This window comes from Pagrus major, chromosome 8, assembly GCF_040436345.1.
Source record: "Pagrus major chromosome 8, Pma_NU_1.0".
Classification (NCBI taxonomy): Eukaryota; Metazoa; Chordata; class Actinopteri; order Spariformes; family Sparidae; genus Pagrus; species Pagrus major.
The window spans coordinates 11,562,273-11,583,213 of NC_133222.1; the positions used below are offsets into that span (position 1 = coordinate 11,562,273).

At 40.8% G+C, this 20,941-nt stretch overlaps 2 protein-coding genes across 2 annotated transcripts; both read right to left on the bottom strand.

The window, feature by feature from the left end:
- Positions 1 to 250: 250 nt before the first annotated feature.
- On the bottom strand, positions 251 to 5,674 carry fbxl22 (F-box and leucine-rich repeat protein 22). The gene is made up of 2 exons (XM_073472883.1): positions 5,337 to 5,674; positions 251 to 670 (listed from the first exon to the last, which is right to left on the bottom strand). Exons 1-2 carry the CDS (start codon positions 5,672 to 5,674, stop codon positions 322 to 324), a joined length of 687 nt encoding a protein of 228 aa, XP_073328984.1. The 3' UTR covers positions 251 to 321.
- A 3,406-nt stretch (positions 5,675 to 9,080) lies between these two features.
- usp3 (ubiquitin specific peptidase 3) lies at positions 9,081 to 19,418 on the bottom strand. The gene is made up of 15 exons (XM_073472896.1): positions 18,948 to 19,418; positions 18,615 to 18,675; positions 17,558 to 17,695; positions 17,054 to 17,137; positions 16,736 to 16,817; positions 16,337 to 16,416; positions 14,953 to 15,066; positions 14,671 to 14,784; positions 14,335 to 14,484; positions 13,828 to 13,934; positions 13,582 to 13,662; positions 13,379 to 13,497; positions 13,138 to 13,251; positions 10,875 to 10,942; positions 9,081 to 10,270 (listed from the first exon to the last, which is right to left on the bottom strand). The coding sequence occupies exons 1-15, from the start codon at positions 19,036 to 19,038 to the stop codon at positions 9,802 to 9,804; spliced, it is 1,872 nt and encodes a 623-aa protein (XP_073328997.1). The 5' UTR covers positions 19,039 to 19,418; the 3' UTR covers positions 9,081 to 9,801.
- Between the last annotated feature and the right edge of the window lie 1,523 nt (positions 19,419 to 20,941).

Genomic DNA, 20,941 nt, shown 5'->3' on the forward strand with positions numbered 1-20,941 from the left:
CTAAATTGTCTCATCTAACTCTCTGCAAGAAAACGAATAAGCAAATGTTCCAAAATGACTTTTTTTAAGAATGAAATTAAATGATTGCAAGATTGAATGTTGCGATTAAGACTTACTGATAAGGCCACATGTGTAAGACTTGGTTGGGTTAGGATAAAATGGAAAACAGACAGCTCAAAAGCAAAATTCAACATGTGCTGTATAAAAATGTATAAAAAACTAAAAACACTTCAAATCGAAAACACCACAGTCAATAAGTCTAAAAGTCACAGGACATGCTCTTCCTTGTGCTCCATGTGAGAGCATGTGAGATGCGTTCCATCAGGAGAACAGCAGGAGCTTCTGCAGTGTCCTCCTGAGCGGCACCTTCTCCTCAGGCCTGCTGTCTGGGATCAGATCCGCGCTCCGCTCTGAACTCAGCTGGACGCCCGGCCTCTTCTCTCTGACAGCCAGCAGCCCTGCCTGAGTAATGTTCCTGCAGAAGTCCACCTTCACCTCCTCCAGACTGCCTCCATGAGCCGCCACACCCTCCAGGCTGCAGTCGGTGATGCGGACGCAGTTCTCCAGGTGGAGGCGGCGCAGCTTCCTGCAGCTCTGCAGCACGGAGATCACATCCTGGTCAGTGATGTGTCCACAGCCGGATAGGGTGAGCGAGAGCAGGTTGGGGCACCTGTTGTACAAACAGCAGTCAGTAACATCATAAAGCAATGACACGTGTTTGTGTACAAGCAGCACAAAGACCTGTTCCGTGTCATCTTTACTCATCACGCCTTAGGACATAGTGTATGACAAGGAGGGATTAGTTTATTTGAGGAGGGACTAGCCTTATATAAGCAATGCTGTTTGGCGTGTGTGCTTATTTCCAGATTTAAAAAACTCTTCAGGTCTCTCTCAAATAGAATCAGATAACAGTGGGGAGCATATAGATTGGGAGCTTGATCTGAGTTTTACTCGAATAAGATGTAGGCAACACTGCTCAGGGGGAGAAACATGATCTGTTCCACGATAGGGCAGTTTAATACCTCGACCAAGCTATCTTTTCTTTACACACTGTCCCACTGGGCTCATGTGTTTCCGTCCGCTAAAAAGCTTTTGTGAATAAATAGAGTGCGGCGCTTTTGCGCAGAACAATTACAGGATGTTTGGTGAATTATAGCATGACAAAAATGCTTTTTCTCTGCCGTAATTACCTCCAAAAATGAATGTGAATTGTTGCTGTGAAATGCATGTTTAATGCATGTTTCCACCCAGCATGAGGAGCACACTGCAACCTACTGGCAGGCCGGCAGCACAGAGCTGGCAGACACACACACACACACTCGGATGGCAACGGATCGAGGATGTCATTCACGTTCACTGATGCAGATTACATAAAGACTTACATAATCTTACCACTTTACCACATGTGAGCCAAACATATTCCAGTTGCCTGCAAGTGTTGAGGGTACTGTCCCAGTAACCTCTGAACATGGGGCAGCACAGTCAATCCACGTGCCCCGGTGCTTTGTCGCATGGGGCCAATGTGGGGCTTTATCAGCGGATGTGATTGCACGGTATTGACATTAACAAAATAAAAAGGAGGGGGTGGAGCGGTGGAATGACAAGAGCTCAAAGCCGGTGGTATTTAGACACTCAGTAGTCCCTAATGACTGTAGTTATCGTGTCTCAGCAGAGAAAAACAGTGCATGAGGGACGTGAGGGGAGGTAAACATGACAGCAATAAAAACTTCATCAACCTTCGTTACATAATGGCGGCACCTCCCCTCAGCTTCTGCAGATATTTGTGTGTGTTGTTTTATCTAACAGAGCATGTAACTATCTGCATGCTGCCTTTTCTTAATCTGTCCTCATTAAAAAAAACCCTTTCTCTAATTTGAAGAACTGGGTAATAGCATTCAATGGCTTTAAAGGGACAGTCCACCTCGACACTGAATATACACATGTTCGTCTTACCTCTAAATCAGTGTTTCTCAAACTTTTTACAAAGTGTGCCACCTCAGGAAATATTTGGCTCTCTAAGTGCCATCATTATGATCAACATTAAAATACAGTAGCGTAGGCCTGCTCTGTTCAGCTCACTGCTTTGTGTTGTTTGCTGCTGACGTTGCCATCACAGTTTAGTGAGTTTAGATGGTAACTAATCATGGATGAGGTGTGCGCACACGAAAACACGTTATGTTTATTATGTTAACTTACTTCATTTTCAATAAACATATCTGGGATTCCTCTGCGTACCAACAGAGGGAGACTTACAGCTTGAGAAGTATGGATTGTTTATTTGTGAGTGTTGCAGAGTTTTGGAGATTTCAGCCATAGAGATGTCTGCTTTCTCTTGAACATAGTGAATCTAGATGCCCCCAGCCCCGCCTGACCCCTCTGTGACTCACACCAAAGATGGATAAATAGCACTACAGGTGAGAGGAAAAAAATACGTAATCAGAAACTACTACGCACTATTACAAAAAACAAGCTATCGAATGTAGCAAAACATTTCTCATCTGGCTTGTGTAAAGCCTTTTTTTTTGGTTTTTGTTTTGCAAGATACTAATGTTTTTGGCAATTATACTCCACTGATGTTTCCCGTGCTTTTTCTTTTGTGCCGAGCACATTTGCAGTTCTTTGGAACACAGAAAACAAATCACAGTGTGGCATTTACATCACAAGAGTAATCTGGTGTGCTGTTTACTGCAACATGAGACATCATCCAATTTGTCTTCGAGCCATTCATCATACTGATCTATCATGTCCCAAATCCTATCTCTCTATCTATCTGGTATGCCACAAAACCTGACTGCGCTGTTTTCCCTCTTTCCATTTCGGTTTGAGACATTAAAACAAACAGCACTGAGGACAGTCTGGTCTGAGCTGAGCACAAGCAGAACACCACACCGCGAACCTGTAATCATCCCCCTAATGACCTGTTTGGTTTCCTAACGGTTATTTTGTCGGGTCAAATTATCCTGTGAACTCTAAAAGGAACCAAGAACGAACGTTTAACATTCAGCTGCTTTGGTCTCTTTAAGTGGAAGGGTTTGTTTCAACACAGATTTTGGAGATCTTTCACTCGCTAAGTTTAGAAGTGAATGTTTTAAAGGCAGCTGCCAGCTAAAACTTTACTCTGTAAGCGGGAGTCTTAATTTTTGTAACTGAAATAGTAACTTGATACATGCTTGAGAGAAAAAGCATCAATTTATTCACATGGTGCCTATCAAATATTGGAATGAAACTATTTAACCACAGGAGCCTCACGCCAAAAGCTTTTTGTGCCACCCACTGTGCACTGCGCACATGGCATGTTGAGCATGTTGTATAATTCTAATGCTGTGATAAGATAACAACTATAATAGAAATCTAATAACAATGTTCTGGACAACTGATTTAATGCAGCCATGTGGCGTTAGAGGAGCATTACACTAGGAACTGCACTACAAAGGAGCCCAAAGACGAGCCATGTTTTATAGTTTTTTTCCAGGAAGATAAAAAAAAGGAGGGGGGGGGGAGAGAGAGAGAGAGACATGAGTTTGGCGTCAGAGTTTGCGTGGAGTCTTATCCAGGAAGAGGCAGGCAGAGACGGACGCACATGTTCATTCCTCTGACAGCAACAAAGAGCCAATTGTAGGCTCCACCTGCCTGCGTAAATCTCCGCTCTGCAGCTGACTGGGAGGGTCTGCGGCCAAATCACTCTTTTATCACCCCCACAGCTCCTCCGCGTCCCCTCCCACTTTGTCACGTGCACTTTGCTTTCTTCTCCCTGAGACAGTTTGGGAGGGTTTATCAGTATGCAGTGAGTGTGCCTGAAGGGCGCTGAGCTACAGGACCCAGACAAAAGTAGGTGGTTCTTAGTTTTCGACTGATCTCACAGCTCTCATGTCTTGCGTCTCAAATTTCACAATACAGGAAATCCTCACAGGGTCCTTCACTGAGCCAACAAGCCAGCCCCTCTTCCCTCTTCCCTCCTCTCGCTGTGGCCAGCTGCGGTGGCCAGGCTCCCTCACATCAACGGTTATTACTGGCTGCCTTGGAGAAATTATCCAGAGACCTCATTACGCCTCTCCAGGCTGATTCCTGCATGCAGCCAGCCACGCACACAAGGCCAAAAGCCAATTTCAATGACCTATCAAATCCAACTGTCACATCATTCAATAAATATAATTTGATATCTGACCACAGTTATGCTAGTTAATAGAATCAGTCTTATATCCCACAGATGTGTCATTTTTCTGTCTCTATAGCCAGCGCCGGATACACCATCTGTTTCTAATGATTTTCTTCCCCGCTGCCTACAGCTAAACATGGCAGTTTCAGTAAGCCATGTGCCTCTCAATGAAAACAATTGTGTGATGTGTGTGAATGACCCTGAAAAACAGGGGAGAAATGCACATTTTGTAAGGTTTGAGTGTTCGTGCGTAACACCGAACTGCGAAACCTCAGGCGCCCGTGAAACATTTTAGCTTCATCTTGTGAAAAGCAGCCGCAGGAATGGAGAAAATGACACCTTAAAATACAGCGCATTGAAACTACTCATGCTCAGTTTTAATTGGGGACTTGTCAACTCCGTGGTCAAGTGTTTTTTTTTTACTGTTGTCAACCTTGGGTTCGGGACCCCCACAACAGGTCACGAGTTTATCCAAGGGGACAAGAGAGAACCAATTAAAGGGGCTCTACGTAACAATTTGAAGCAATTAACACGTATTAATCCCTTTTTTATTGGCCATACATGAGCTGATTGTAACGTGATGTGAAAAACGAGACCTCCCCGTCTCTCTCGGTTGTCTGTTCAAGCCTGCGGACAATTTGCTTGAGTTGTTTAATGCTGCCGGATTTCTTGGTGAAGAACTCGGGTCAGATTTTCCCAAACAGTCCAAAGGATGTGACTTTATGCTCGTTCTCGAGTGCCTCGTCCCAGTGCCTCTCTCCACTCTGCTAACAGAGCGCAACAGTAGCTAATGCTAGTTTAGAATTAGAGTCCGCTAACATAAACAAACTGACTTCCAGTACAACACAGAGCCCCTTTAAAGAGTAAAGAAAAAAGATGTATTTCTGTCACCCAACATTTTGTTTATTTATTTCAGACTTTGTAAAAATGTTTTAAAAACATGTTTACTTTTTCGAGGACTCCAAAAGTTATTCAAATACATCACGCTCTGGCTGAACTGGTCACACGGGTAACTGCAGGTCACAAATAAACAATGATTTGTTTAGGGGGGCCATAACCACCACTGTGAAGCACTACCGTTGTTTTGTCCACCCTCTCTTGGTCTCTTTCAACGCTGACCATAGAAAAACATTCTTTTGTCAGTTTTCAAAACACACGACAACCACACATAAACACTCACATGTGGCAGACATGGGCCAGGAAAGTGCTGACCAGGCTCTCATGTTTACTGCAGATGTCCTTCTGAAATGAGGTCTTCAGCCAGTCCTCAATGTTGCACACTTGCAGGACCCTGCTGGAGTACCAGCAAATAGTCAAATAGCGCAATGAGGGTCCCAGCACAAAGTTGTCCCACCTCAGCTGACACGGGGAGCTGAAGTGAAGAAGGTTCCAGAGTCGGGGGTCCAGGAAGACCTCACGCAGCTGACGACAGGTCAGGGACAAACTCTTGCGGCTGTCCTTGTCCAGGAAGGAGAAAAGGTGAAGGAGACATTCGTGGTTGAGCTGGGTGAGATGCATGGTGAGTCTGGAGACTGAAAGAGAGGCCTCGTCCCTGAGGCGCCGATAGGCCTGCTGGTAAGCAGCAACAATGAGCCCGCAGCCCGTATTGTGTGGCCTAGATACATGATGCCTCTTCAGGCACACGCTGGAGGCCTGCACATATAAGGCCGGGGAGTGCAGGCTATTTTGGGAAGACAACTGGCGGCACAGTCAAAGATGGAAGTGTTTGAGCTATACACTCCCTTTCCATCTGTCATGGCTCTCAACAGGCAGCAAGCGCTGGACTGAGCCAGATGTTTACACTCTCCTGGCCTAGTTCTCAGATACACACTGAGTGACATGAAAGCAGAGAAACACCTCTATAATGTACTGCAGTTCACCAGCCCTGCAGTTTGAACTTCCCCTAGTTAAAATGTTCTTTTGTTATTTAGACTTAGAGTCGCCTTTCACTCAAAAATGTGTTTTGTATTAAAGTTTCCTCACTTCTGTTTGAGCTTCACTTCGCAGAATGATGTATGTGCAGTTTGAAACTGTAGAAGGCTGTTTTCACATTCATTACTATTTCATGCAGGAGGAGGAGGAGGAGTAGATGTCCTATTAAAGGGACAGTTCATCCCAAAACCAACAAACTTGTAGTGCTGTTAATACATCTAGATTTTTGAGTCACAGTTGCCAGGTTTTGGGAAAATCAGCTGTCTGCATTCTCTTGAATATAAAAGGAACTAGATGGCACCCAGCTTGTGGTTCTCTAAACGCCAAAACAAAAACAAAAAAGATACATTTGAAAAACTCAACAGCAATGTCTCTTTCCAGAAAACATACTATATCACTGCACGACTTTTTCCCATAAGCTTACATTGTGAAAGAAGCGGCTGTAATAAACTGGATATATTTTTTTTAGACTTGTTTCACCATCAAAATTTGGTCTGATAACATTTGGAAAGTCTAGAAGAGCTGCACCATTAAACCATTTTATTCCCATTAACGTTAGCCTAAGGCTAAACTGAAAGTCACTCAGCTGGCGGACACAATGCACAAGATCTGGGTAGTTTTACACCCAAGAAGTCGAGTTTTTCAGCTTTTTCATCACTGAAAAGCTTTCATAGAAATGAACCGGCTAGCTAAATAACCTAACTCAGCTAGCTACTGCCACAGCTTAGCTGAGAAGGACAGCAATCTCATCCATTTCATCATTTTTGATTTGGGGGTGAACTGTCTCTTTAAGAATCTTTAACTAGATAGGCCTAATCGAACTTATTTCATGTTGGAAAACCCACACAGAACACTAATTATAATTTGGAGTAGAGTATTCTCTTTTTTTAAAAAAGATAATGGTGGTGCAACATGTATTAATCACCTTTTGTTGGCTGTATGTGAGTGGATTGTAACGTGACATGAAAAATGAGACCTTCTGTCTCTCTCGTTGTCCAAACAAGCCTGCAGATGATTTGTTGACATTGTTTAATGCAGCTGGACTGTGGATTTCTTCGTGAAGGACTCGGATGGGATTTTCTGCGACAGTTCAAAGGATGTGACTTTATGCACGTTCACTGCGTGTGTCGCCTCAGTGCCTCTCTCCCCTCTGCTAACAGTAGAAAATGGAGTCTGCCAACATAAACTAACCACAAGCTTCCAGCTAAAGTTTCACCGAGCCTCTTTAAAAGTACTTATATTTTGTCCACTTCATGTAACAAGGAGCAAAATAAGGATCAACTTCTCAATTATAAGACACTGAATAAAATAATAATGACACATTTTAAGGACAATGGAACTTTCTGGTGCTGTATTCAAGATAATCACCTAAACCTGGCAAGCCATTCACGTGTGAAAGTCACACGCACAAACAACATGACGTAGCACTTTACCTAAAGGAACACGGTGAACTGTGACTCATGGTTGGAAATTGCTCAACTGGAGCGCAGCAGAGTACGTACTGTTATGGCAGAATGGCAAAATCCCATTATATCTATGTCATCACGCCGTACAACATTACCAGTCATGTCCTGTTCCACTTGTTATCACCAGTCTAAGAGGAATGCAGGCCATTGGGAAATGCCACTGTTGGGAGGCTGATTACAGTCTGTACCGTGACTCACTGGGTCATAATGTCCTTAACCAGAGCTTCTGATCTACTAAGCACAATGCAATGTGAGCTTATTGTTGACAGCTGCGATCTGGCCATCAAGAGGTAAAAGAAAAAAGGAGGGGAGGAAAAAAAAAAGGCCCACTTGTGTCATTATTGGAGAGAGGGTAGCGAGCCCACAGCCACCTGTGAGCAGGCGAGGAAGAGCAGCTGTTCCTCATCATACAGGAGTGCTTGTTCCTGCCTGAGCGAGAAGGCTGACTGGCTGGCACGTGTCCCGAGGGGAGCTCTTATGTGTGAGTGTGAGAGCGTGTGTGGGCGGAGATGTTCGCTTGGGGGAAGAAAAACAACAAATAAAAAAAAGAGGCTTGCTTAAAAATTTGCTCTCACTCCTTGAAGGTCGCACTGGGATTTATCAACGGCTGTTTAAGAGTGTTTGGACAATTAAATTGGGCGTATGAACACAATGTAAAGTACCTTTTGCTGTGCTTATGTCCAGCTCACAAACATTTTTGTTAATTTCTCTGGAAATAATGCATGGATCTTGATGGAAAAAAAAAGCTGGCATATTTAGATGGCTAGTACCTATGAGTAAGTACAAAAGGGGACTGTCGGGTCTTGGCTCTACTGAGTACCTGACAAATCAACGGTTTGGTTTATATAACATAAGAAGAAATAGTGTAAAAATTGTACTCTTGAGCCTAAGAAAGTCTACAAATTTTGTGTCATTTGTCTGAAGAAACGTCTAAAACCCAAAGATAATAGATAATTTACACATTTACAAGTGATACCCATCAAGTACTTTGCAATTTTGCTTGAAAAACAACTTAAAAGATTAGTTGATTATCAAAATAGGTGCAAATTAATTGGTTGGGTGATTAAACGCTTCAGCTCTACATTTACTCATCTTCCCTTTTTACAAACATCGTTAAACATTACTTAATCATGTAATGAACACTTTCTAAGATGCCATTATATGATTCAGCTATAGTTCAAGTTAAAATAGTTTTTAACAACAAACTGAATCCACTTGGATTTTGTAAATCTAGGGTTGGGTATGTAGCTGCATGACTTTAGGCTTTTATAATTCTGACTTCAGTAATTGCATAATAATGGGAGCTTCTAACAAAAGATTACCAAAAGAACACATTAGCATCTAGTGGATGAAAGGGGTTTAAAAGCTTGAAAGAGTAATGGCAGAAACAAAAACAAAAAAAAAAAACCCTCTTCATGTCTAGTTTTAACGGCTCTATGTTGTCTGGCTGTGGTAATGGATTTGCTGCGTCGGGGTTCAGAGAAGGGTGAAATTTTTTCCAGAGATAAAGAAAAAAACATCAAACATTTGAAAAAGGATTCTTCGTTGTATTTTATCACTGATACATGTTTTAAAAGAGCATTTCATCAGGGCCTGTTTCCAAGCCCATTTCAGATCAACACCAAATGTTAAATTATACGCTAACGTCAACACAGACAACAAAACAATTTGAGAATGGTCATTTCTTTCACATTGGTTCTGGTCAAGAAGTTAAAACAACTTTCACAAGCCCTAACGAGCACTTGTCAGTCAATAAATGCATTGCATTCTATTCGCTAAAATCTTCCCTAATAACTGGAAAACAGAACTACGAGGTTCTCAAGAAGAGGTGGAAATTACAAAATTAGAAACTTTAAAAACAATAGAAAAACCAAATATTGTTACAATGACAGTGTCTTGACACAATCAATCTCATCAGTCTACGCTAAACATTGGACCAACTGAGGTTTTCCAAGGCTACAGCTTTACTTCATCATTTTAAACAATCACCTTTGGAATCTATTACATATGGAGAAGTCTACCTCGACTGAGGAATACAACATCAAGGAAACAAATGAAAAAAGTCATACTAAACAAAACTCAAGCAGCAAATTATACATGATGCTGTCATGCAGGTCATAAAAAACAAAATAGTTGCACATACATTAAAACGTGAAAATTAACTATTTAAAATCAAGCACTGTGAGAAATGTGATTGAGGTGAAGCCAAACTGGAGTGACCAGCTGGTCTGAGGCAGTCTAACAGAGTCATTGTGCAACGGCTTGTATAGCTTGGCTGGCTTCCTCGGTCGCAGCCTTTTCTGAGGTATCCCTATCTGGTGAAGCTTCCACGGAAGCTGTGTCAGCGTTATGCAGTTCAGTCATGTCTTCACTCTCATTTCCCAACGCAGCATTATCTGGGGCCGCCACGTCACGGGTATTCATGTGTGATGCTGCCACGTCCAGCAAAACCATGTCTGTGGCAACCGTGTCCTGAGCAACTACTTCTGAAGAAACACTGTCCACGGTTGCTGGGTCCACAGCAGGCTTGTTAGTGGCTGTGCTGTCTGTGGCACTCTTGTCTGATGCCCCCTGCTCAGTCCTCTCCACGTAGAAGAGGATGTAGGCCTTGGCCTTCCTCACTGTGTCTTCATTGGTCAGAGTCACTGTGCTGTCATTGAAGTGGTACCAGCGGCTCTCGTGGCTGCCATATGCTGTATAATGCCCTGATCCAACCCTGTGAACACAGACACATATATCACGTTCTGCTGTCTGGCTTCTCACAGGATTTCATTTACTGCTGCTGAAGAGAGGGACACGTTCAGCTCGACAACACAGCAGTGGTGCATCAGCACCACTTAGAGGCCAGAGGTAAATCTGCAGGACTCTGGCAAACTGTTCTTGGCATATCTAAACACATTTTCAAGGACTTTGAACCTAATGCCTTTCAACATGTAGTGGCTTCATGAATTTTTAAACTGCAGCTGTCCACAAGGCTTTTCAACTAAATTGGATTTGAATTGTTTATACAGCAACTGGATGACTGACGGCCAACTCAGGCGGGCAGAGCTAGTCGGCAGATGATAATGTATAGATTTATGATGGAGGGATCCAGCTTTTCGTTTTGCTACCATGGTGACAAAATCACATGCATCTGAACACAGCCGGAGGGAAAAAAACATATTGACCCCAGCAAGTCTGATATATGCAAGATGCTGCAGCAGTCTGGATGCCGTGTGTGCTCGTTAAAACAAGTATAATTAAACAGATGAAACTTGAACGAATATCAATTTCAACTTCCCCATTTGTGTGTTTAAACTGTGATGCTTCATTTTACTCACCCAGATCCATGATGCACTACGACAGCAACAAGGTCATACAGGCAGCTTTCTGGTAATGAATTCTCTGGCTGTAAACACGAAGAAAAAAGGCAAGATAAGGTTCTCAATTCCACCCACAACATCACGACTCAAAGATTTACAACTTAAAGAAGATAGACCACTCAGCACCTGGACATGTCTGCGAGCCAAAGATCTCACTTTCAGGCAAGTAGACACACAAAACTTTCACATGAAAAAGGGCTGGGCGGTATATCGAGATATATATTCAAACAAGATACATTTTGAGCCAACACGTTTATATTGATATAGTTTGATGTTTCACTACATAACCCGTTTCTTCTGTAAATCGATGCCAGTTTTATTTCACACCTTAAATCACGCACAAGTTCTCCTTCAACACTCCATTTAAATCAGTCTGTTAATTAGTTTGAAGTGTGACATAGGCCTCACGTAGGCCTGCATTGCGTGTGTGTGAGACAGAGCTGTTTGTTTGAGTGAGGTGAGGCTTTATGTGCTTGTTAGCGTGTGAGGTGAATCAAAGCGCATTGCTATTCTACTTGGTCGCAGTAGTCTAGTGTGTGACAGTAAGATGCCGCCTGGATGCTGGTGAGAGATGTGTTCATAAAAATGTAAACCAGGGATGGTACAAACATTTCCTACATGAGACGAATATAGGACGGTCAAGGCTCTCTCTCACTCTCATGAGCATGTAGAATAATAATAACCAAGTAAAGATATTTAGAACAATGTCTGCATTTCTTTCAGTACTATATTTATTTGAAAGATCATGGAAAGTGACTTTTTAAAATCCCCCCAGCACAGACTTATAACTGTCTCAAACTAAAAAGGACTTAGTGGGTACTTCTATACTCATGCTTAGGTTTTGTGGCCTTTGCTGCAAGAACTTTTTTTTTGTTTGTTTTTTAAAGAACAACAAGCTTTGCCAACTCTGAAATGATACAAGGAGTCATTTTAAGTGAAACAGTTTATGCTGGTACTCCAGGTTTGTCAGATAACAGAAGCACCGCAGGTATCACCCAGTGATCCAAATAATTAATCAATGCACTACAGATGGAACTGCAACAACAAAGTTAATTGCTCATCATGGCTCATCCTCAACATTCAGATTTCTTTCTTTCTTTTAGAACAATCAAACACACTAAACATTAATTATTTAGTCTGTAAAATGTTGGAAAATGTGAAATATGCCAACCGTAATTTTTTTTTACATGATGTCAAAAAAAATAATTACAGCCCATTACCACAGAAAACTTAAACTAGCAAATCCTCACATTTGAGAGGCTGAATTCTAAGCATTTTTAATACAAAAAGATGACATAAACTAATAATTAACAAGTTATTGAATACATTTTATGTTGATCAACTAATTGATTAATTGTTACGACTCTATTAGTGTGTGCAGTGTAATTTAAGATAATTTCCACCATTTTTCTCACTCTGTTTTTCTGGTCAGCCAGCAGAGGCCGACAGTGATCTGTGTCTTTTGGTTGTGGATGTAAATCAATCATTAGCTGACTGTTCAGTTAGACTACATCACCAATTTGGCAAAGAAGCTATTGTAATTTTTGTAAATAAAAAGACCTCCTGCATCCACGTTTTAAATTGCCTATTCTTCATGCTGTCTGCAGCTCTCGGTTTGTGACTAACGTACAATGCAGCTGTTCACTATCATAATTCACATGCTTGAAAAGGTCAGATGTGTAGTCACATCATGGAAAGATCATAAGCAAAACGCTCATGTTTTGACTCTTTGTTTTTAAGTTACCAAACCATAACCCTTCATTACAAAGGTTCACATTTGGCACAAGTACACCAAGTCACTGTGGTATTGTGATGTTTCCTACAAGTATGACTAAGTAATACCAATAAAATTTCCACAAAGACAACTTTAGCAAACTTGTTTTGCACTTGGCATCTTCCATAACAGTAAACAGAGAGAAAAAGGGGATGTGGGTAGTTGTTGAGTGGTTTATTTATTTTGCATATTGTGTTATGGGTACAGCCGCTGTTTTTCGGTACACAAAACCACAGTTAATTTTCACCGAGACCTGACCTGTTAGGTTTTTTATTGTGGCACTAGTGTGGTTAACGAACCACGCTGACCAAAATGCAGAACTTCCATTTTCATAAAAGTATTATTTCTCGATTTAAACCATTTCCTGATGTGCCTTTTCTGAAATGTATCAATTTAAAATGATGATCCACCCATCCACGATGATCATTTATTCTGTTCTGAGCTCACCTCAAGTAAGTAGCCTCTCATGTCCAGGCCTTTCAGTGGAAATTCCACGTAGGTGTCCACCTTGTTTCTCAGAAAGGCTGTCCAGTGGAACCTTTTTAGGTGCAGACACAAAACCTACAATTGGACATAAAACCTCCAATTATACCAAAACACATCATTTTCCCCACTTCTTTACTTTCATAAAAATAAAGAGTCAAATTAGTAAACTGGTATAAAACAATTGAGACAGTGGTTCTCCTACCTTTGGCAGCTTCTGGATCCAGAACTTCTTTGTGGATTTCTGTCGCTTCTTACACTTGTGGCAATAGTACAGCTCTGTTTCATCAAGTTCTTCCAGGTCAGTGAAGCTATGCAAGCAGTCTAAAACAAAGCAAAACAAATATAAAGTGCTTATACTGCCAAAAATGTCTAATGAGTCATTACCTCTGACAGTGGGAAACCTACCACGTAAGGTGCATGTTGGCCCCGGCTCCTGGTCCTTGCTTCTCTTTTGTCTGAACTGGCTGGGAATGTCCAAAGACAGATCTGAGTAAAAAAGGGAGGGGAAAAAGGCATTAAAGGATTGTATTATATAAGACCAAGTAAATGTCTTTACATTCTTTCAGAAAGACTACAGGGGAAATGGCTTTGCTAGATCACAAATGTGCTGAAAATGAGAAAACATGCTGAGTCTGTCTTCAACCCGCTTACCAAGAAATGGATCAAACTTCCGAGATTCTGTCCCACAGATCAGGCAGTTGACTTCATTCTGAAGTATCCCACCAAAATTGGATGTGACAACACTGGCAGTCCCATTTCTGTAAAGAATCAAAAGGTTAACATAAACTTTTCTCATGAATGTATGATTAACGTTTTCACTAATAAATGCACATTTGAATTTTGTGCTGGATTTATTCTTTTTCCATTAGAATTGGAATCGATTCCCTGCACTACAAAAGAGATAAAACAAGTGGTGTGTGTGTTGCCTTCAATCCACTGTCTTCAAGTAACTCATTGCTTGATGTGCTCATTACTGAAGGCCAAGAGTACAAACTTAAAAACTGACTGCTTAAATAAGAAAACGAGCAGGAAAATTAAACTCAGTTTAGTAAAATGGGATAAAAATGTCTATAATTTTGAATGTGTAATCAAACTGGACCAGAAAAACACATGCACACGTAACGTTCATACAAAAACAGTCTCATCGGTATGGCTTACATGCAGCATTTGCCCTCTGCGGTGGAGAGTCTGACCCCATCCTGAGCTGAGACTGGGTGAGACGCCCCGTTGCGACTGTACTGGAGCTCCCGGTGTAGGTGGTCCAGCAGGTAACGCATGAACTCATGGGCATCCTGCTGCTGATAGCCCCTGGATAAACACATACAGGTTTAAATAATGTTACAACTCACAATGGATTGTTCCAGTCTGTTAGGCATGTTGCATCTTTGACCAAATCTCTAATATAATGTGCTATACCCAAACACACTGAAAGAAAAGATAACGGTTTCCTGCTTAGCTTAATTCTGGTAAATTCTTTGTACAGTGTTGACATACCTGAAACTTGGCATGATTTTCCATATAGCATAAAATAAGGAGTCTGGACTGAAGGCGGTCTGGTTGCCCTGCCACAGGGAACAAAGGGTTTTCCTGAACTCCTCCACCAAGGACCTGTTCAACATAAAGAAACCCTTTTACCACGCTGCACAACCTGGGACTACCAACATCTAAAGCCTGTCTAATACTCTTGTATAACACTAAGAGTGTGCGATGCTGAAATGTATTTCAGATAAATGCACTCAGCCCATAGATCCCCCCTCCTCCAGAAGAGGACCTTACACACTGTTGTCCCCTTGGCTGCGGGTGTGGTACATCCTTCTTCCTGCCGTCTTACCACTGCGCAGAGCCACTGCAGGCAGCTCTTTGAAATAACAGCTGAACTGCTCGATGTTGCTGTCAAAGAGACACACGTTTTGTGAAAATATGTTTCAAACCTGAACAGGCACACCCATTATCAACAATGAGAGCTGTCTGAGCATCTTGTTAGAAGGAAACACCTTATTTAAAAAAAAAAAAAAAAAAAAAACACTTTAAGATGCTTGTTCTATCCACTTTATTTGCAAATAAAGTATGTTACATTACTGCTGTTTTCCAGCCTTTTAGACAAACATTTGGTACCGTTACTTTATAGTTATGTGGTTATGAAGTTGAAGATGCAGATTAATTTGACAAACGGCGATCTTTTCAATGCAGACGCTAGAGAAGTTATGTCTGTCTTGTTAAAAGACCCGTCCTTAAGATTTGATTTTCTGACTACAGAGCCATGTTTTCTGCTGCACACTCACCAACAAACAGTACTGCACTTAAAACTATTAGGTATTAGTATTTCAGTTTCCATTCATCTGTGTCTTATTTGTGTGCTACAAGTTCCTGCAAAATGTATCCATGTTTGTTTAAACACTGAACAGGAATTCTTTATTATGCATGACCACCACCTAATGAGTGATAGACCCGTTTCACCACACAGTGTATTTGACAAGCTTGTGTACCTGTTCTACTTTCTTACAAGGTTTTCATTTCACTTTCACAGGATGCGCATCCAAACTTAAGACTTTTGAGATGAGAGTAGTTTTGTAAAAGTTAAAAAGGGAAATTGTAGCCTGCTTAAGCTTTAAAGCTGCATTTTTACACAGGCAATGACGCAGTAACACTACAATTAAATACTGATGATTTGAATTTATTTATTGACTTTAAGGGGGAAACAGATGTTGCCCATAAAAGGTCAGACTACATACATAAACATTCAACTAGAAATTAACACCAATGACTTAACTTCATGAAGCACATTTCAAGTTTCTGCAAATTGATTTGATCACTATATTGAAACAAATGGAAACTAATGGCTGCTTGGATATTAAGAAAACAGATTCAATTTCTATCAAAAATCTATGGCATGCTTTGGTAAGTAATAACATGTACTTGATATAAACTAACTCTGGAAACATGCCAGTATAATCCTTTATGTTCCAGGCAAAATATGTGAAATCTGGCCTTTGACTGTGTCTTGTTTCCAAGCTGCCTGTGTAATTCCCCTGCCTGTGCCCCAGACTGTATTAATAAAGGATGACTGGTCGTGAGGCCCTGGGTCTACAGGGGCAGCTACTGAACCATGCTGCAAACCCAGTTTACCACCCACATACCTCATCTTCAGTGCATGCCTTACCTGAGGGACTGCAGAATGGCGTTCATGAAGCACGTGTTGCCCAAGTTCCGCAGGCCTGTAGCACCTAACGCCACCCCATCCTTACAGAGACAAGAGAGACAGAGAGAGATGTGTATATATGTACCTAAAATATATTTTTGAAATGCCTAAGGAAGAATCGTGACCAAAAGCAAGTTCTAAGCTAACATTAAAAGATATCTTGAGAGTCACTTAGTGTCGAGCTCTATAAAGGCTGCTGTGACTCATTTAATTGGAGCCCTGTCCCACAGTGTAAAAGGAAAATGTGAGCAAAGTGTGAGTGGTAGTACAGTCTTTTGTGCAAGCACGTAATTGTGAAGCAGCTACAATTTTGCCTCTTCTAAGAAAGAGAAAACAACCAGAAAATCTTAAGGCACTTACATTGTCTTTTACCAACTTGCTGTCTGGAACTAGGCTTTCCTGAAATTTCCTTTTCCTCGGTCTGTCCCCCATCAGTGCTGCGCTGTAAGAGGGAAAAACACTTTATCTGATGATCTTGTATGGAGCACGTTTTGAATCATGTTTCCTGATTAGGCTGAGATATATCTTACCTTGACTATTTATGTCAAACACTGTCAGACTATCAAAACTAATACAAAATTTAATTACTTTTATTTACATAATTTGGCAAGTGTAATGATGCTAGAGTAAAACAATGAGACACAAACAAAATAGCCTACTTAAAGACTTCGTACTTACTTTTCTAAACTCTGAAGATGCTCCCTCACCTTCTGCACCTGCCCGAGTTTGGTGTCATTGACGACAAAGTCATCACATCTGTAACTGTAAATCCACATTAGACAAATCATATAATTATTCGAAAACACAATTATGTTTTTGAGATTAAAACTTTGCATAAGAAAAACGGTAATCATAAATATACAGCATTGCATTTCACTGTTGTGTCATGCACCATTAAACCACAAGTGTAAAAGTGGCAGGAGTGATTTTCATCATATAAGTCTGAATATAGCTGTAATTAACATGTGATCATTTGTAGCATGTAACCAGGAGAACGTGGGATTATTAGCAAATTAACTGATAATTTATTATTATTTATTAAATAAATTCATGATGATAAAGAAACATCATTTACATACAACATCATAACAATCCTTTTATGTTAAAACGTTTATGACTGTACTTTTGCAGGGTCTCACACTGAGTGAGAGATTGGACAGGTTGGTCATGAAGGACACTCACCAGAATACACTGTGGTTGCTGCAGTCCATGCAGACAGAATGATGGGATTTCTCTTTCTCCTGTTTCTCACCCTTCTTTTGACTAACACTAACGACTTGGCTCTCTTCAAAGTGTTTCTTTGCATGTCCATTGACGTATCTATAGAGGAAGAGATTGCTTTATAAAACACACAACATCTGGTACTATCTGAAAATGACAAATATAAACCATAACAAGAATTGGCCTTCGTTTTGCTCACAAATACCATCAAAGAATCTGCTCCCCCTCAAAAATATAAAAACAAACACTACTTGCTCATGTTTTGAGAGTATTTCCAAATAAGACAAAGACTCTTCTAACCATCTGTTCAAAAACAATCTGTCTGCAGCACGACAAAAAAGATTTGCTAAGCTCAGAATACTACTACACAATGTCCCAATAATAATATCTTCTTGCTTACTTTGTAGGACATGTACCAAAATTTGAAATTCAATATATTAGTTATAGTTGTATTTTCCATTAACACATTTAAAGTTTTCCTTTGTTGTACAAACGCAAGTGAATACATGTAATTTCCGTAGACTGTCTTAGAAAGTAGAGTTCAAACTTGGGAAACTGATTAAAAATCTAATTTTATACAGCAAACAGAATATGTACACCCGCATGATTAGATTAGTCTCTGAAGACTAATAATAATAAAGTAAGTGTTGTCTAATGATCTTCTGTTTTTTTTAAGAATTGTCAAAGAAAAACCAGATGCTTAGCTATGTGACTTGAACGCAAGTATAACACAGAAAACAGGGGCTACAGAGACCCATCCTAACACAATCGCAGCACTGGGAGAATGATTTTGCCCGATACTTAACATGCATTTTGTTAACCCCTATGTTTTAAGGGACTATACAGCCATCCCAGTGACCACTAAGTTCTGTAGACAATAAACCTTAATTCATGTATAGCAGCTCTTACATGGCTTTATAATTGACTTGTTGCACACCAAGTGAAAATGTTCAGCGAAAGGAAAAGGACTGGCATACACACCAGAGTTTTAGTTGCCAACAAAGCAACACTAACTTACCTTCCACAGTGGACCACCAGACAGGTAAGGCAAATCCATGGGCTTTTATTGGACCTGCAAACTGAAGATACAAGAAGCTGTCTTGACTGAGAAGCATACAGCTAAATAAGACATTGTACTGCTGTTGAAAGGGTGCTTATTTTATGTGTCACAGGGATATGCAGTGTATCTGGTGAATTGTGATCTCCATCTGCGATAGCTGTTGACTTGTAGCTACACTATCTGGCTGACACAACACAAACACAGCAGCATCAGTGTCGACTGGCGCTAATTTACGCGTCCATTAATGTAGTAACGCTGGATGACAGCGACGGTGAGGAGCACTTTTCTTACCGTTGCAGCACCAGGAGGACGGAGCACCGTGAGGGAACCTGGAGGAATCGACAGAGCAGCTCACATTTGAGTTCAGATGAGGGCACTCCATCAGTGTACAATCGTGAGTAAGTCAGCTAATGTTAGCCAACACCACAGCGCAGACGGTACCAGGAACACGGCAGCTAACAATAGTTAGCCAATTAACCTAAACTAGCTAGCTAAGGTTAGCTGACCAACTAGCGTTACTTCTGCTCGCGAGCGCACGTTTTCCTGTCTTTTGCTAACGCTAACACGTCTGATAGCCACTATATTTTCTTTTGCGGTAATTTCAGAGTACAGCAGTACACAGAAATGAAAGGCACTGCTGTTTCCACCCCGACATACTGGAAATTACATTAGTATCGTTATCTTTGGTGTGTAAGGTAGAAGATAACTGCTGGCGTTTGCCACAAACAAATGGAAATAACTTGAGGAAGTGACGTCGTGTCTGCCGGCTCGGCCGTTCGCCAACTACAAAACAAAGATGAGAAAGCTTCTGGGAGGAGGTCCCGACTACTTCCTGCTTCGCTTACGGTCCCCGGGCCGCTTATAGATTCTGTAGGTGCCTCATATTTGGGTCGGCAGTGTTTCCTATTGTAATTATACCTACTGACATTTAAAAACGGTGGTGTTTAACCTATTTCAGCAACGGCGCAAGACTCAACTTGTGTCAGCGTGGCACGCATGCGCGGTAGCGTGCCTCTGCCCCGCTTCCGACAACGTATGTGAGTTTTACCGTCAAGTTACATCATACACGTGTTGGGTGTATAGTTTTAGACGGAACAGGAAAACACTTCCTGCACCTGCAAAATGCCACAAATTGCATTTTTAGAATTAGATTAAAGTAAGCTAGTTGGCCCACTATCACCAACATTTCATTTTCCTTTCATCACTTAGCTTATCGCTAATTTACCATAGGCTATAACTTTAGCATATGTGTTTGGACCAGTGACTGGTCACTCAGATAAGAAAAAATACTGCTTAAATCTGATAGCCAGATTAATGATATTAATTAGCCTAATTATTTATTTACAGGTTATGATAGTTGGCTTTAATATTATGCATGTTGACTTATCAGTCAGCATGTTGATAAATGAGTCTGACAGCAATATGAGCCATTGGAAAAGCAGGGAAATCCCTTTTAAATATGATAAGCCATTTGTTTTCTCCACATATGATGTAGGCAGTGCAGCAGCTGATACATTGATTGTTCATGATCTCATATAGGCTAAGCTATTAATTTGAGACAGCGTCCAATAGGCCCATTGCTACATTCAACTCCTTCTTAAACAGAGAATCTCGAGCTCAGGGGTAAGAAAATCAGCTTTTTATTTGCGCTATTGAGAGAACAACTTTTACAGAGTTCCTGGATACTCGCAGCAAATCAGTTCACTGTAACCGCAATAGGCCTACGTGTCAAATGAATATTGTTTTCCAAATGTTTATTTTTAAAGGAATATACAATTCAGGCTCACACACAATTATAAAATGGGGACATGGCTTAATAGGTTGCACAAATAATTACATTTCATCAATAATGGTGGTAAACTTAACATCAAAATGAATGCAAACAGCATATTCTATTAAAATAATCAAACAACCTAACTCGGAAAAAATCCTGTTAAAACCTTGTTTCAATTTTAAACAGTACAAAAGCACCCTGAAAAGAAGTATCTGCTGTGTATTTTGTTAAACAACACTGTTCAAGAACATTTTCACCTCTAAAACAAATTAGCCTACATGATAATCAGAATCTTTCATGGATATTTACATCAATTACAGTGAATAAAAGAAATCGAACCCCACCGAAACATTTTCCATGAAATTAGACAATGTAATGTGTTATTTTATATCACAAATGCGGAGCATAAGCATTCAATCATACTACAGTCATACATTTTAAGATAAATTGTAGAAAATGTGAAAGGTTGTTTGTCACACTTTTTGTTGAGATCTTAACAGCCTAAAACAAA